The sequence below is a fragment of the Melopsittacus undulatus genome, chromosome 7 (assembly GCF_012275295.1).
Source record: "Melopsittacus undulatus isolate bMelUnd1 chromosome 7, bMelUnd1.mat.Z, whole genome shotgun sequence".
Taxonomy (NCBI): domain Eukaryota; kingdom Metazoa; phylum Chordata; class Aves; order Psittaciformes; family Psittaculidae; genus Melopsittacus; species Melopsittacus undulatus.
The window spans coordinates 41,070,550-41,088,976 of NC_047533.1; the positions used below are offsets into that span (position 1 = coordinate 41,070,550).

Consider the following 18,427-nt stretch of genomic DNA (forward strand, 5'->3'; position numbering starts at 1 on the left):
GTTTCTTGCCACAGTAGTACCTAAGCACCTTATGAAAGGGTATCATCAGCAAGAACTTCCATAAAAAATTTCAATGGGTCCAAATTTCCAAACAAGTATTTCTCTCCTAACAGATCCACATAATGATGGCAGAGAACTGTAGATGCTGATCACATTGCACAGTATATTACTGTTGTCCTTCTCTCATGCATGACCTTAAAACATTCAGTATAATGAATTATAACTCTTAATTATTCCCACTATAAAACAAGTAGTACTAAAAAAGTCCCACAGCACATTTCCCATTAAATACACATTTGTCATTATATGAAATGATGCCTATGAACCTTCCAAAGGAATTACAAACCAGAAGAAAAGAGTTCAAAGTTAATTATGACCGGTTAGTTATACATAGTTATTTGTGAATGCTAAGTGGGAAAAACAATGTTTTGTTTGCAGTCCCTTCTGTTCTTTTTGAACCTGGGATATCGTCAGTTGTAAGCAAGTAAGACCTAACAATTCACACTTTGGAACAAAATATTTTTGTGATTAGAAAAACATAAGTGTCTGCATATTTGGCATATATGTTCACCACATTCTCCCCAATAAATTAAACAAAACCACACAGACATAGTGAACCCAACCTTTGGCTGAACTAGTTTTCAGAATATAAAATAACTAATTAATGCAAAGGAGGCTGCTGAAAAAGTTGAGCACTTAGTTAACAATAGAGCTGTTAGGAATGGACCACCATTGTTGTTCTAACACATGTGAGGATGGGGGGGAAGCACTATATCACTTGTCTGCTGAAATACCAGGTCAGCTCCGGTTGCTGATAACTTTAATGGATGAAGAATTGTACCTGGCATTAAGGTGACTTAAGTCCTAAATCAGTAAGATAAACGTTCTAGAAAAGCAATTGTTTGTTCTGCAAGGTGAGAAGAGGCTGTAACTCAACCCTTCCCACACAGGTTAGAAAGGCTCGGTCAGGCACAGGGTGGGCAAGGGGCATGGCACCGGTCCCACGGTACGCGCTAAGACGAATCCGCACCGCGTACCGGTTACGTTATGAGACACACACGCGTGGGCTTGCACTGCTGAGAGCCCAGCAGCTGCTCGTCTGCAACCCCTCCTTCCGCGGTCCCGCCTCGAAACCTTTGAGCCCCGATGAAATGCCCTCTGCAACTTCCGCGTCCCCGGCGGCGACGAACCGGGCTCCGCGGTCGGTTCGACACCGCTGGGGACGCGGAGCGGAGGCGGCCCGTCCAACCCTGCCCGCCGCCGCTCCCACCTCAGCCGGAGGCACTAGGGAAGTGGGAAGTCCCAGAAAAGCAGGTCCCGGGTACCTTCCCCAGGTGAAGGAGCCGGGCGCAAGGCTCCGGCTCTTCTCGTCTTCGCTGCCCCAGGAGGGAGCAGGTGAGCCTGGGACTCTCCCCTTCACGCCGTAAATAAAGCCCAGACAAAGTTACCATCTGGGGAGGGGGGAGGGAAATGTATTAGACGTGGAGGTCACTTACCGGCTTTGCAAGGATCCTTATAATCTATCCCCTCAGCTTTATCCTCTTCAGTGAAATCATAAGTGTAGTCATAATCAAGGCCAAAACAGGAGGAAGGCTTCCCACAGACAGTCCACCCGGCCAGCCACAGTGCCATCCTCCAGCAAAGCATTTTCATCCTCCCTCGGGCAGAGAGACGGTAGGCAGGGTGCAGATGAATTAGGCGGCCGGCTCAGCTGTCCACGTCGGCTTGGGAAAGGAGGGTAATGGATGGAGGAACCACAGGGTTTGGAGGGAGGTGTTTGGGGATTCTTTTCCTTCTTCACCTGGAGGCTCTTCGAAGACACGGTGCTTAGGTAGCCCGTCAGACGGGTGTACACGGAGCGAGAAGCATGAGCGCCGGTGCCCCTCTGCCCCCAGCCAGCCACCTCGCCGGGGAGAAGTCGCTGGGTGGGAGCTGGGGGTGGACTCAGGCCGGGAGATCCTGTCTGTCAGGGCGCCCCCTCGACTCTGTCAAACCCCAGCCAAACTTCCCGCGGAGGAGGAGGAGGTGGCGGCCGCTGCTCGCGTCCCGCTCCGCGCCCGCCGACCCCGGTCCCGCTGCTGCTGCCAATAGATGGATCCGGGCTGCACATCAGCAAACTACTGCGGGGAGAGGGGGGAAGAGAAAGAAAAAAGGAAAGAAAGAAAGAAAAGGGAGAGAAGGGGTGGGGTGCACTAGAGCAAACCGCGGAGCCCTAGTGATGGGAGGCAGCAGCTATGCTGGAGGAGGGAGCAAAGTATTAGAGCTTTCCCCCCCTCCCCTGCACAAACACTTACTCTAAGCTGTGTCTCTGGTCTGTCCCCCGCTTCTCCGTCCCCTTTTAACTTACGAAAACCTTACAGGCAACTAACACACAGTCGTCAGCATCCTGCTTACTTATTCATACAGTCAGGGTCAGGATCCGGGCTGCTTCTGATCTGCTCCCTTGATAGTCTTATGGAAACACACGCGCATTCACTATATGCCTCTATCTCCATATAGCTTTCTCTCTAGATAAGCAGTGCATGGCATTTCAACAACAACAAAAGAATTGAGATCAGATAAAACAATGCACACATAGACACCCGGCAGCCGAAAAAGCTGGAGAGAATGAGTGATGAGGAGGACGATGAGAAGAACTAACTGCAATTTAGGAGACGGGAAAATAAGTCAGTGGCTGTGTATTTCTCCCACTGCTGCGTCTGCTTTGCAGTGTTAGCCCTATGAGCTGATGGGTGGGGGTTAAGGAGCGAGGGGGAGGGGGAAAGAGGAAAGTTTAAGCGTCCATAGTTTGCTTAAAACAGAGGAAGGCAATATAAAAGGTCCATTGCTCTCCAGAAGTTCAGCCAAGGAGCTGGGAACCGGTTCCAAAATGAAAGTAAGAACAAACAAACAGAAGAAAAAAAAAACAGTCAAGGCAAACAAAAAGTAAAACTGCAGCAGGCAGCAGCGCTGGGATCTTGCAGCCGGGCTTTCCTGTTCTCACGTGGATCCCCAGGAAAGCGGCGGAGGTTTATTTTCCAAGCGAAGTTTCCGCGGGGCCTCCGCCCCACTCCACTCCGCGGTGTCCTGCTCGGCTCCGCTGTGCTTCAGCTCCGAGGAGCCCCGAGCCGCTGCCGCCTGCGCGGGGCCGAGCTCTGGTTTGAAGCCCGCGAAGGGATCAGCTCGCAAAGCCTCATTTCAGCCGATCAACCTGGAGAGGGAGGGGGAGGAGGGGCTGAGACGTTCTGCTGGAATAAAATAAGAGCAAGCGGAAAATAAATAAAATATAGACATGTAGGTAGCTAAAGATCTCCCTCCCACTCCGCCTGCCTCCTCCCCTCCCCCGAGCCGGGCAGCTCCGATCCTGCAGAAACGCTTGAAACTGTTTCAGACCAAGGTGAGACTTTTCCGTAGCAAACTCTCCTCCTCCTCCTTTTACGAGTTTCCATGGAAAAGGGCGGTGGGGGGGACAAGCGGTGGGAAGCGGGGAGTTTCTCCCGCTCCCATTTCGCCGGGGTGTCACATTTAACACGGACTTTTGAAAGGGCTGCCGCGAAGAAGCGGCTGCGTCTTCCTCTCATGTCCGAGCCCGCACAGGCTCGCTCTTCCCGCAAAACTTCCCGGTCGCCTTCCCCCTGTCGCAGGGGTGGAAATCCGGAGATAGTCCCTTCCCCCGGCTGTGCCAGGAGCGCCGGCAGAGCCGGCGGCGCGGCGCACCCGTCACCGCTGCCTCGGGGCGCAGCGCCTCCCTGGCAGCCGCCCTACGCGCCCCTTCTCTCCGCGGGTGCTGGCCGTCCGCTCCGCCCCAGGTGCTGCCGCGGGGTGAAGGGGCTGTGGCAGCGCCAGCGGGGCCGAGGTGAAGGGCGGTTATGCAAACTCCGGGTGGGCACTGCCTGCTATCGCCGCTATCTGGGGATAGGCATAGCCTGCTATCGCCGCAACGGAGGCAGAGCTACTCCCTAAAACGGGGGGAAAGGCGAGACAAAACGTATACTGCCTGTCCGGAGTCCTCCGTCTGCCCCTTGCGTCCTACGAATGAAGGGTTAGTGTTGCTATAGATAGGTACTCTCAGCAGTTCATACCATTAAAACTGGAAAGGTCGGTTAAGACAGAGCTAATAACAGCTTAATAACAGAGCATATTAAGGAGTCTAGCACTGAGTAACGTCAGTGTCTTTGAAACATCCATATGTTGCACTCCTTATGTTTTTGGCATCCAGGTTGTGTCCGTATTTCTTCCAACTCAGTCTTCTTGGTCCAGAGTCGAAAGCTAAGGAATGAGTAGCTGACACTGAAAGGCTGCAGGCTTCAGTAAAGCATAACTGTTCTCCGTCCCAGCAGTTTTGTTTGTTGTGCGTCACAAGGTCTGCAAAAAGCACCACACACTAGACCGCGGAAAAGCCTGAGAAACTTGAGTCCTGTTCCTGTCTTTCCCCTCTTCCTCAATGTAATTTCTGTGGCCAACCACCCTGGACACATAGGACTGACTCCAATGAAGTTATCAGAGACCCTTCCCATCAATCCATCAGGGCAGTGTCAGTGCTGATGGACTGTCTTAGCTTGCACAGTGCCACAGTTTGGTGGGCTGTTATGCTGAAGAAACCAGTTTGATCCTATTTGTAATCTAGTTTGTTAGGAAACTAGAAAACTAGAAAGGAGATAGTTTCTCTTACAGCAACATTAAATACTTGCTTACTTCATATAGTGGACCTTCCTAACCTGGCTTTGTTATTTTTTCATATGTGCACACCTGTAAAAAGTTACTTTTCTTTCCCATCCTATGCACCTCCACCCCAAAAAGAAACGACCTTTGACAAGCACCCATTTGTCAATAGAGCTTTAGAAACGCTGATTTTGCCAATTGTTTTAAAGCCCTAGAAGAGGAATGTACAACACACAATCTTAACACACCAGTCTCCCCAGTGAGGAGATTATTAGAGTCTCTGTGCAGCGGGAGATTAACTCTCCCAGCAAGGTGGGCACTGACGTCACCCTCGGCCTCCCACCAGCAATCTGCCCCAGCCTCAGAATCCCCAGCACGAGCAGAGCTGCACCAACCGCTTGCAGCCTTGAGGACAGCTGGCCTTGCAGAGCCCTGACTAAGACAGGAAGCAAACTCAGAAACACTAAATGGGAATCATGCAGAAATCTGGGCACATAAGTGCTCTAACAAATAAGTGTGTGTATAGGTCAGGGTACAAGCTGCTTTCTGCTTGTAATCCAGAGAAGCTACACATTAGAATTACTGCTAGAATAAGCATTGCAGCTCTGCAGAAACTGTTCTAGATTGCTTAGGTGTTAATATTCCCACCAGTCACATTAGTAAAAGCCTTTCCTCATATTAACAGAATTTTTTTCCTTGTAACCAAACCAGTTGACTTCTATTTTCCTTAATGAACTTTTTTCCTACGTAACCTGTTAAATTTTTTTCAATCTAGCTTCTTTCATGATGCAACATTTTAAAATATTTGAAGTACAGAATATTTTTTTCTTATCACACATTCATGTCTACCATTCCAAAAAGCTCGCAACTCTGATAATCCATCTGACAACACAGTCAATCAAAAATCCATCCTACAGCCGTTTCCAAAGAAACGAACACATAACCAGGAAGACAGAATGCTTAAGCTGGAAGGAAACCAACCAAAGGAACACAACAACAGCAACAACAAAACTCCAAGCATTTTCCCTTTTCCTTTAAATTTCCTCATTTGGGGCTATATTACAGGGACACTGGTATTGGTAAATGCAGTTGTATAAAAATACCATTACCACTTTTCATATTTCTTTTAATCCAGGAAGCTGGATGGTTTTCTGCTCTTCCCACACACACACAAAAAAGAACTTTAAAAAAAAGGACAAGTATGTAAGAAAGACAGACACAATCACAGAACTAAAAAATACATCTGAAACATCGTTGCTCACACCTCCTCCTCATTCTTTGGCTATCTGTCTCCTGCTTAGGCCTCCATTTCGTGTGGAGTTTTAGGTGGGTGGACACAATGGGCTTATTCACAAACATCAAGCTCAGCACATGCCTAAGGCTTTGAAGCCTGAAGACCATAGCTGGTCAGCTCCTTGGGTCGAGGACTCCTGGGATTTTTCAGGAGTCAAGCGCAGTGAAGTTCAGTGGGAGATGGTTACCTTCCTGCTTTTATATCCTGATAAACCCATTCCTGTTTTTTGAGGTACCTAGCCCACTTCTGAAACAGCTGAAACTGTGTTTAAGTAGTTCCCAGTTCCCCAGATTGTTATTCTGTAGGGAGATACTGGAGATGAAAGTGCTTGTGGCAAATAGACTGTTTACAGTAATAAACAGGCATGTACACAATCATGGTTAAGTAAACTACATAAACTTTTGAAGCACTCATGAATTTAACAGCAGAGCGCTCACCTGTGAAGCCCTATTTTTATGTTCTTTTTCCTGTCTACTTATGTATTATGAAAGCTGTTCACTGCATATTCACAGACAATTTTTTTCTGCAGACCTTTGTGCTTAGTTAACAAGAACCCCTTCAATGTTATGTTTTGTGTTTTATTTTTGAATGCATGCCCCATGCTTTATTCATTACACACTTATTCAGATCCTACTCTGCATACAGTTATTAATTTTCTCATAGGCTTTTTATGGGGCTTATTGCTGCAGTATCCCTGTGCTTCAGTAATATTAATTAGTTAGTTTCATAGTATACCCCTCAGATGAGGAGTATTATGAATATTACACATGGGAAGCAGTTACAGATTGCCTGGTTTGATACCTTGTGGACCTGTCAGGACTTGGCACTATAGAAAACCCTGTTTCTTCAAGGCCTAGTTCCAGTTGCAGTAATCTTACTCACTGTCCAAAACTACTTTCAATCAAACCCCAAAGTTTTCAGGCATCTGAAAATGAGCAGCAAATAATTAGCAAGAACTGTAATTTAAAAGCCTTGAACCAGCTTTGTCATGGAACTCTGCAGCAGAGGCAAGGGGTAAAACTCAAATTTCAAGCTGTTCAGCTCTCTAAAGACTCTCTAAAGACACCATTTCCTCTTCCCGTAATTCCTCTTCTTCAATACTTCCCTTCAGCTTCTAGAGTAAACTTGAGGAGACTCCTGCCAGCAACAGTCCCATCATTAATCATAAAATGGTTAGGGTTGGAAAGGACCTTAAGATCATCACGTTCCAACCCCCCTGCCATGGGCAGGGACACCTCACACTAAACCATGTCACCCAAGGCTCTGTCCAGCCTGGCCTTGAACACTGCCAGGGATGGAGCATTCACAACTTTCTTGGGCAACCCATTCCATGACTCCCACAGAATCCATCCACCACTTTGAATCTTCTGCTCCTCCATGCAGTTAGCATGAATAGGTAGTCCTGTGTTTGGCCCAGCATTTGAAAAGCTGTGTGACTCTTCACCACTGGATTTCACAGTTATTACTGGCAGGAGAGGAACAGCAAATCTTGGGATCCCTTCCAAGTTCTGGGAGAGGGTGTTTTTTAATAGCACACTCCCATCTGCTTGCTTCCCATGTCCGTGTTTTTGCCTTATCTTGGCTTGTTATTTCTAACCTGTCTTCATTCCCTCTCTGTTCTTGGCTGTTCATCCCAGGTTTGTTTTTCTTATCTAGTTGATGCTAGTGTTTGATTCTCATCCCTGTTCCAGCTGTCCTAGTTGCACTTTTCTTTAATCGTATTCTTGGACTCCTCATGCTCAGATTCATCTTCAGCTACACAGGGCTGTTTTTCTGTTGTTTTGTTTTCACTCCCATTATCTAGTTGATCCTTTTCTCACCTGATTTAACTTCTAGTTATGTTGACATTCACCTTCCTTATCTGTTATTTACTCCAGGTATGCACCATCTTGCTCCTTGACCTTATTTACCAGTTACAGAGTTAGCCTAGCTCCAGCCCTTACATTGTTGTTCAGGCAGTTTTTCTTGTCTGCAATCCTCCAGCTACCTCTTACCTTTCATTCTGTTACTCCTCAGGCCCAGTTTCCTCATGCAAACAATTTAATTGTCCCCCAAAAATATTCACCATTCCCACTGCTATTTTCTCCTAATCACACCTCACAGTTTCTCAGGAGCTTTGAGCAACTTTAGCACACTGCAAGATCAGTTCTTCTTCACCATCTATTCAGGTCAGACAGCCTTCCTCTCCTATTCCCATACATACAGATGAGGTGCATTAAGCATGTGAAATCATCACTGCTTCTTAATAAAGTTCCAGATTCAAGCAAGGCACAGATAAAAATGATCATTGAAAGTGTCATTGCAGGTGAGACACTCATGTAAGAGAGCTGCTAAAACTGCGTATGTTCAAGGCTGACTAAGGTGATGTTTAAGTCCACAGTAATGTTTGAAGGAGAAAAAGGACGTAACGCTTGACATAAGGGCTGACATCTTCCTCCTTTCTGTTCTGCTTAAGATTTAACTATATTTCCTATATGCTGAGCATATGAAGCCCTTCCAAAAATACTGCTATAATTTTTATTAGGAGAAAATCCATATATTTACAAGTTTAATTTTCAAATACCTGGGTAATTTAAGCTAATGTTCTAAAAGAAAGATTGAAGAACAAAAAATTAAAACTCAAAATCAGCAGATACCTAGTTTGGAAATATATCACATCTTTACAATTAAGCAAAGGCATATAAGCAACTTAATAAACTGTAACAATGTGTATCAGCAAACTCTGTCAGGGAATTTAATAATATATACCCAACCAGACTGTTTTATAACATCCTGTGTGTTATGCCCTCTTCATTTTTAATGCTCTAAACCCCACAGAAGTGCATAAAACTACATTGAGAACACACAGTGATGTTAAAACAAGTAATCAAGCAACAACAACAAAAACAGTGGTGAACTACTTAAATTGGAAACTGTTCTGTGTTTGCTCAGCATCCCTGATCCTCATCAAGCAATAAATCAATTTGCAGTAGCTGTGGACAGCTATTTAAACACAAGGCAAGAAAAGCTTAATTGTTAAAACAATGTTCAAAGCTAGAAGGCATAAGAGGTTACTATAGGAGGTCATATTAAATATTCACTTGTCTGAAACCAGCTGCATTCCAAGTATTAGGAGGCTCTCTGCCCTCTTCTTAATTAAAACCCAAAGTCTATGGGCTCTGAGCTTAGCAGAGCTTAGCTTGCAGTTCTTCAGAAGACAGAGATTGCCAGATGAAAAACTGACATCTCAGTGTTTTCCAACTTGATTTTGTTTGGTTTACTTTATTGTCTAGCATGCAAAAAAGAAAAAAAAAGAAAAAGAGCTAAAAGCTGTTTGTTTTGAACTTTGTAGTTTATTTTTACAAGTTGGTAAAGCATTCAAGATTCAATTCTCAACTTTGTAAGAGGCTGTTCCTTGTCAAAGTTGACAGCAAACCTGCATTTGACTTTCATAGGAGCTAAGCAGGATCACTAATCAGTCATCATTCTGGACAATGAATGGTGAACATCATAGCTGGTGAACATAGTTACTTTGTCAATTATATGATAATGTAAGTTTAATAAACTGTAACAAAAATATTACTGCTTCCAGACCTGTCCACCCTTCATCTATGAAAATACGTTGCTGATAGACTAGAAATGACATTTGTTATTAGACTGACTAGGTGCACAGGGTTAATCTTACCCTCCAGTATTCAGCATACTGTCACATAGCTGGGAGTAAGCAGCTGATTTTTGACAGAAAGCCTCTAATGAGCTCAATCTTGAGTGACTGTTGAGCATTTTGATCTCCCATTCATTCCTAGAAGGTGAAGCAGCTCAGCCCCTTGCAGAACAGGATTTGCTGTTTTGAGTCATACGCCACTTAGATGAAAAACCTCTGGTTTAGTTTACATTGGAATTTATCAGTTATAATAACCTCTGTTGCTTACTGCAGAAAACATGTAACACTGAGACTGGAGGTAAGAAATCAAAGGAAATAGAGGAACCTTGCCCTAACTGGGGATTTTACATGGACACGATGTATTTTTCTAATACCGGATCACTAAGAATAAATTAAGGTGTATCACCAACTCCCAGGCAGAAGAATCATGATTATTTTACAGAAAGCAGCAAGAAACTATGATAAAAGCACTGTCAATTATAGCAATACTGTCCTGTAGTTATGAGCCTTCTTTTTATTCTTGGTACCCTTTAAATAAGTTCTCCAAACAGCAGAAAACTTCTATCCATTTCAACATTGTCAATCATATCATTCATCGTTACAGGTAGTATACCCACTGGATTTTACAGTACAGCTATCTGAAAACCCCTTAGGTACATGCTACCTAATGTGGCTTAGCTAGTACATTTTCTAAACATCAGTGGCATAAAATCATGAATGTCTATTGCAAAACTAATTTAATTGCATCCACATTATCCAGCTTTCTCAAAAATTACTTGTATCCTGCTTGTTACCAATTCTTCTTTACTACAATAGAACATTTTCCTAGACTATGCAGCATAAGCTTCTTTTGAAAGAAGATACTGATGCATCATTCAGCAATAATTAACCTCTGTCTGGAGGATTCTATGATTATATTGTACTTTAAAGATGGATGCTTTTTCACTCACCAAGGTGATAGTTTTGTGCAAACACCAATCAATATTTGCTCTAAGTAATACATTTTGCAGTAATTACACATATATACAGATTATACATATGCATTACAATTTTAACTCAACTTGCAGCCATTTCAGTACAGTTCTCCTTCAGCACACCAAGCCCTTGCAACTCATTTTTTGCTCCCTCCCCTTAAACCTATACAATTTGCAATATTAGAGATGTCACAAATGACTGATCAGATAGTTTTGGGCAAGTGCGTGCACATATACATGTACACACATTCACAGTATAAAGGACCTGAACTAAAATTTGAGATCAAAACACTTCCAAATTAAACTAAAATATGGAACCACCATTTACACAAAATTTTCATCCTTCCAAGGGTGAAAGAGGTCCCAGGCACCACTCACACATATGAAGTTTTGTGTTCCATATACAGAGTCCAGTCTCACTGTAGAAGCAGTATAGATTTTCTGTATGTGGTTTATATCTGAAGACCCAAATTTACAATACACACTTCAGGCATCTACATTTGGGTTTCCCATGTGCTGGCAGGAGTGCCCTTTTCAGATTAGGCACTGAAACCTTTATGGGTTCAGACTTAAAACACTGCTCATATAAACAACTCAAGAATCTTAAAGTACAGAGCATAAAAATCAAGGTGTATGTTTGTACTTGTTTTTATTATGATGTAGAGCTGTCATAACAGGTAAGATCTGTTAAAGTACTTATGTGCCTGTGCATTTATTTATTAAAAAATTGCACTTACCAAATAAAATTGCACTTCTCAACAACTAAAAAAAATATCCCTAACTCAGTCTACCATAAGCCTCTTTTTCAGCAAGTGACATGAAGAGTGGTATGCAGGACAGACATCACAGATAAATGCAGCAAGACACATTACCAAAATCCTTGTACTAGAAAAAATTGTAACATAAACCCTCATATTTTGCAAAAAAAAAAAAAAATGCTAATGGTGAAAACAGAAATCTTTCTGGTTTAAGTTAACAGTACTGAAGTAATAGCTCATGACTTCTGCATGATTCAGATGGTCTCCAATTTGTGAAAAGCCTTTCTAGTACAACTGCTCCTTCCCAAGCCTGTTTTCTTCTCCCTGAATGTATATATAAATATGCTGAAAGCCATTACTTTGTTACTCAGCTCTCTTTAGAAATTGATGCCGTCTGTTAATTTTTATTCTTATCCAGAAATTATTTCAATTGGTGTCAAATGTCAAACTATTTATTGAATACAATTTTGATTATTTTCATATTTCAGTTGACTCAGAATATGTCTGCCTGATGTATTTGTAATGAGTTCACTACTCATTCAAATTCCATTGACTTCAATGAGCTGTTCAGTTTGCCAGTTGTCTCCATCAGTAAATTTGGATCTTTTGTTGTTACTGCTTGTTACATTTCTTTCTCTAACTTCATCCTCACTGTCACCAGAGTAACAGAATATTTGTCTGTTTGGGAAATAAAGACATTGGAACATGCTTGAGGTTTGGTTGAAAAAATAGCAGACTAGATGAGAAAGTTGTCCTCTGAAACCCAACCTGTGATTATATTTCAGTATTGGCACTTTCACAGGGAATATTGTTGATGTAGCCTACATTTTTAAGGTAGTCCTGCGGAGACTGAAGACACAGCTAAGTTAGAAAATAGTTTGCTAGAGAAGTGCTGACACACCAATAGCAGCTCAATAAATTCGCTGTGGAAGAAGACACTAGTACTTACAAATAAGATTTAGTATTAATTTTCAACAGTGAGCATTTAATGAGCATAAAATATAAAATGCTGCCTGGCCAAGTCTCTAGTAATTATCCAGGTTAAGCATTGCAACAAAAACCTGTACTAGCATTAGGCCTTTCTTACAGATTACACATATTTAATAACAGTTAGATGCTGCCCTCTTCCCAGACTCAAGCCTCGTGTCCCGAACAAACCCCGGTTTTAGCAAGCAACCAGAACCCCAAGCGAGAGGGGCACACGGTCGCGTTTTCCCAAGGGTGAGCCGCAGCCAGAGGATGACATGCCGGGTCCAGAATCCTTGCCCTTCCGAGCAGGTTGCGATTTTCTGGCATCCTGCGACCCCTAGTGAGAGCCCAGGGCGGCCGGGCAGCTGCCGCCCATCCCCGCGGCCTCGCTCTGCCCCCCGGCCTGGCGCTGTGGACTCTGGCCCATTCCTGCCAGGCACAGACTGTTTCCAGGTAACGGGCAAAACGCACCTCCAGGGATTTCCGTTTCCCCCACTAGGCGACTGAAAGGCTACTATAAAACATCCTAATGCATTTCCTTTGGTTGCATTGGAACAGTGTGCTGACTGTATTGCAACTTCACAAAATGCTGCTGCTTGTGTAAACTCTCATGGCATGGGAGGGAAAGGTGAGAGACAACACCCATCTCCTGCATATTACCAAAAAGAAAGAAAATTGCCAGCTACTCCTCAGTGTTCTTTTCTACATAGTTGCGTACATGTAAGGCCCAAGCCTTTGTAAGTAACTAACAGCAAGGAAACAATATTTGTTTGCCTGCCGGTGTTAGGAAACATTGGTGAGAAGTCAGTCTCACAGCATCTGAAATTGCAAGCTAAGCTTTTTGCTGTTGTCGTCATGCTCAGAGCCACCAGAACAATGGTGTTTAAAACAACGATTGATGCTGATCTAAACACATACATGAATAAAAAGCTGAAAATATAAACATGCAATTATTGAAGAGGAAAGGGTATTTTTTAATTTGGTTCAGTTCCCTCAACTAAGATCAAGTCAGTATTTATATACATGCATCAGAATATGTGCTAATATATACACAATATTATATATCAATCTAGTTTATGCACTTCATATCCACACAATTTAGGGACACAGTTATAGTATGAAACGAGAAGTTTGCTGGTTTCATTAATATAATTATTAATAAAACATGCAAGTAATTCTACATAATGCTAAAAATAAACATGCCAAAACTTTAATGTGCTGGTTTTTTTCTTTTGGAGAATCACAATAATAATTAGTCTAAATAGTTTCCTTTTTCAGTTGAAAGATCTTGACAATCTGTCTGGTAAAGCAGTTGTCTATCTCAGATTAAAAGATTCCAGGATATGAAATGTGCTTGTTTTTCAAAGGCACATATCTTTTGATAGATTCATTTCTGAAGAAGCTGTAGAGGCCTAGAATAAGAGCTTTTCATTCAGCCTTTTACAGCAGAGTAATTATGACTTGCCTTCAGTGAAAAGTGTTGCCTTCTGATTTGTAGCTATGTTTAAAAGACCCCTAAGCTCAAAGGCAAGATTTCTAGTTATTCAGTCTTCCTGTAGGAAACTTACATTTGCTCAGGAGTTGGGTCCAAGCCATACCTAGAACCAAAATTGAAGATATCCAAGACATTCAGCAGTTCAGATCTGGAAACCTACTTTGAACTTTCTCAAACAATTTTCTTTGGGAGCTAAAATTCTTCCAGATGTTTGAAATTCTACCAGAAGCTTGCGTAACAGGAGCATGGATAACATGACTATCAGACAAGCCCACAATCACCACATGCCATTTTTCCAAAGCTTCTTTTAAATGGCTTAGTGCCTCCTATCCCCTGGTCACTTTGTGAAATCACCATTTTAAGTAAGGTACTGTCAAGCCCGTAAGTGGCCTCTGAGAAAATGACTAGTGCAGAGAATTCATTGATAGTTCTTCTATGTATTTAGAGTACCTATCATATGCTTAGAAGGCAAGGAGTCCACCTTCCTGTACCAGTGTCGTATTATTGTATAATATTGCATTGTTACTGCATAATCCATAATAGCACATTGATAATCAAACACTCAAGAAAAGAGCTATGTCTCTATGTAATCTCTCTTCAATATGCTAGGTTAATTTAACTTTGCTCCTCATATGGGCAATCTATTATACAGAAGTTTTTATAGGCCTGTTTGCCTGAATGCAGAAGCTGCAAACCCCAGTAATACTAATGTAATCCTGTTGTGTCAACAGCCCATCAGAGGCAGTAAACCTGGTTCTGTGCAGCAATGCACATCATGGTGATGGCTTGGTTTATAGCTATTTGGTCATCCACAGCTGTATGAATGAATTTGTAGAAAAAATATATTTTAATGCAATTGGAAGTGTACATTACTGAAAGTAAATATATATTTTTTCAAGCATATATTTTATGTTCAATGTTTAACTGATTTACCAAGGAATTACCCAAACAGAAGATAAAACTTAATTTCTGTTAACAGTTATAAGAGATTGCTTTAAATTCTTGTTATTTTATCAAATAATGCTGGAAATTCTCATGGAAAATGCAAATTCTAAGTTGATATTTGCATACATCTCTGTAGGTGTCAGCATTGCTTTATATTGTTGGCAAGAACTGTATTTTTTTTCTTCACAAAGAAAGAAGAAAGAGACTTGTCATTCTCTAAGTGAAAGATAATTTCTCTGCTGTCAGTTTGTCTTTTAACACCCATTTCAGACCAAGAGATTTAATGCTATATTCTGTAGGGGCACCTACAGTAAATGTACAGAAAAAGCCTACACTGTTTTCCTGTGCACCTGTTTGCAGTTTTAATTCCTTTTTATTCCATTCCAGTTGTTTTCTGTATAAACACAAGGTTCATGTAACACAAACGTTTCTCAAATATTGCAAGGAGCAACAATTAGTGATGCTAAAAAACTGTAAGTCTCCTTTCTTTACACAGACTGTAGGGGAATAGTGGAGCAGAATAAGTCCTTATAATTTTCCAGGTGGAGTCCTCAAAGAGCCATCATAGGGCAAATGTTGTGCAATACTTTAATTCATAAACTTAGCCATGAAAAATGAAAGTATGCCACTGAGATCTGTTGATAATACACCATTGAGATGAATTATCCATGCAGAAGGGAACTGTACTACCACAGTAGAAGTGAATGACCTTGGGAGCCAAAGTCATAGTAATTGGATAAAAATAAATTGTAGAGTACAAGGTGATAAATAAAGGGCAACAACAAGAATTCTTTCTGGGATCTCAGGCATAAAGTGTGATCAATGAGAGACATGGATTAAATAGTCAAACAAAATGATTATCAACCTCCTATATACATGAAATGAACTAAAATCCAAGCATCAATGAGGCAAGGTCTTTCCAGTAAAAAAAAAAAAAAAAAAAAAAACACAAAAAAAAGAAAAAAATGGACACAACATTGATAACAGTATTATAACCTCAAGTGCATATATTATTTGAATATAAGCTTGACCATTCTTTTGATCAAAGTAATGGAGAGCTGTTCCAGAGGCTATTAAGAGATCACTTCAAACCATGTAAAGGGATATGTTAGCTTCCTATACAGGTAGTGAGAAAAATTAATTACATAACAAAAATAACATCAACACAAGAAAACAATAAAATGGCCACAAACTGATCAAAACAGACATCGGAATTAGGAGAGAGATTCTGACACAGCCATGTAGGAGGAATAGCGAAGGAATAAATCCCAAACAGAAACATATAACCTGTTTGCTTGGTCTAAGATTACAATGGAGTTCAAGCCCCAAGGAGATCCCAATAGCTCAATCTCTTTCATTCGTATTACAGGTTTGAACCAAGGTTTGTCATCAGTGCTATAACATTATCTATTGATGAAGCCAAGTGCTACTTACAGCCATCGGTTGTGGGCAATTTTAATTGGTCTATTTGTAAGTGAAAATGGAACAGATGAGAGGGTTTTCTTGCAATAGTAGTCTCAGAATCTATTTAAGCCAAAATTATCCTTCACTACAAGTGACAAGCACCTTGATCGCAGAGACTTGTCAGTGTTGGCTGGCTCACAACCAACGTTTTAAAGTTACAGCATTTTTATTTAGATGTGGATTGGACATTGGACATTTACTTAAGTGTAAATTTTACCTACATATTTGCATATAACTCTTTAGAAAATGTTGCTTCTGAAGGTTTTTTTACATATACTTTTTATCTTCTCTCACCATGTCTCTAATAAATTTGTCTGTAAAACAGGAGTGCTACACTGTCTTATTTTTAGGTCATCTTTAAAGTACATAGAGGCTCCTATTAATGGCCCAGCAGAATGCTGTGTTTTCTATAACTCTGTGGCTGCAGAATCTTGTCTGTATCATAGATTTGCCCTTGGGCTGCAGAACAAACAAAGAGAGTATTTATAGCCCTTCTCATACAAAGAGATCTGATCATTCAAAAAGAAAGCAATGAATTACACAGTACTTTCTATGTCCCCAGGCTTGCTACTAATGTTAGTGTTAAGGAAAAGTTGATGTCACCTGATCTGTCATAGTCTCTGCTTTTACATGTCTGGGTAACACTAGGCCAAAAAGGTTAAGTATTATTTTTGCATTCATTTATTTGAACACAGTTCTATTGTTGTGACAGATTTAGAAATAATGTCCTCCACCTGAATTACATCAGATTGCTATAGTTGATACAGGAAATAGGAAAAATCAAAGTAACACTTCTCAGAGTCTATCCAATGAAAAATTTAAGGAAACAGACATCTCTGACCATTTGAAATGACCTGCAATTATTACTCTTACTAAATAAGAGAAGCTGGAGATGAGATAGATAAAGCCCTAAATTACACTTACACCCTTTTCTCCCACCCACCAGATTGTAGCTTGATTTTAACATAAGAATCAGAAAATTACTGGAAGGTTCAGAGTTTCTTGAAAGCATAAGTCTGACAGAATAAGCTCTATGACTTAACTGGCTTTCTCTGGCTATCTCAAAGTAATTTTCTACTCTATAGACCCAACACCCTCGGCTTTGGAGGAGTCTGATTTAAGCTACATCTTACAACATAGCACACAGCACGACTGTGCTTTTGTGAGAGCACCCCTGGCTGGAAGCCTCACTTAACTCAGCTGGATTGACTCCTCTGTGGCTTAGGGCACTTGCACTGTGGCAACAGCAATATTCCCCTTCCCGTCTGTGCTGAGTACACACTTCCATGCTCACAATCATAGCCACATCTGGACCCTCCTGAACCGTGGAATATTCTCATAAAGCTCTGTCATTATTATCCTGGACTGGGGTTGATTGCTGTGAATAAAAATTCAAGTAAAAACATCCAATATGGGTTTATGATTTTACCTAGCTTCTATGATGAATAGGTACTTAAAATCAAAATAAATTTTATGGCTCTAAAAAATAATCATTCAGCAGAACTATTAGAATAATCTCCCTCTGTTACCCTTCCCTTTACTGTAAGAAACACCAAATATAAAATCCAAGCTTTCAGTGAAAAGAAAACTTTCTGATGTTTAGATCCTTTAAAACAAACTGCTAAAATACAGTATAATGACAGATTGGATAAATGCTCACATGCAAAGAAGTATTTTTAGACTACTAATGCGTTCATCATTCATTACATTTCATCATATAATAGTTGAAAAGAAAATGGGAGTATTGGCTAAGTGATCAACCACTTAGAAAATAAGAGTAAAATTTTGTAAATCTCAGATTGCTTTCTTCAGTGGTTTTTGGTTCAGTTACTTCAAAACATGGGGACTATAAACCAGTAATATCTCAGAATGTTGAGAACCCCCTAAGAGCTGTGGCATAGAGACCGGGTTTGTATTACTGAAGGTGATAGAATCTGTAGGTGTCAGAGAGTAAAAAATAATTTTTTTAATTATTATTATCTTGCTAAGATTTAGAGAAAAAATATTACAATTTTAGCAATAATTAATCTGAGCAGACTGGTATTTGCAGTCCAACTTCTAAGTACATTATGGATCTTACTCTTTATTGATTAGGCCCTTATGAAATAATAGTTATGCAGGAACAGAGGCCAACTGGATTACTTCTACTTTGTTCTAGAATAAGGAAAAAATAGTCCTGGCCACATCACTGTTGCATTGGCTAAACTGATGCCTAAAAATAGCTGTTAAAATGGAAACGGAAGG

At 41.3% G+C, this 18,427-nt stretch overlaps 1 protein-coding gene and 1 long non-coding RNA gene across 4 annotated transcripts in view; one reads left to right on the forward strand and one right to left on the reverse strand.

Moving 5' to 3' along the window:
• Window positions 1-3,416, reverse strand: part of TLL1 (tolloid like 1) — a 145,098-nt gene extending 141,682 nt beyond the window's left edge. For 2 of the 3 annotated variants that reach the window (XR_004080101.2, XR_004080100.2), the window contains exon 1: window positions 1,497-1,653. Coding sequence is in view for 1 of the 3 variants with exons in the window: in XM_005145504.4 (XP_005145561.2) it covers window positions 1,497-1,653 (157 nt within the window). In the remaining 2 variants the exon portion in view is untranslated. Of the gene's footprint in view, window positions 1-1,496 lie in introns of all 3 variants that reach the window. The other variant, XM_005145504.4, reaches the window with a different exon arrangement.
• LOC115945914 (uncharacterized) overlaps window positions 3,254-18,427 on the forward strand; it is a 30,811-nt gene continuing 15,637 nt past the window's right edge. The window contains exon 1 of the long non-coding RNA XR_004080102.2: window positions 3,254-3,376. This is a non-coding gene — a long non-coding RNA (uncharacterized lncRNA). The remainder of the gene's footprint in view (window positions 3,377-18,427) is intronic.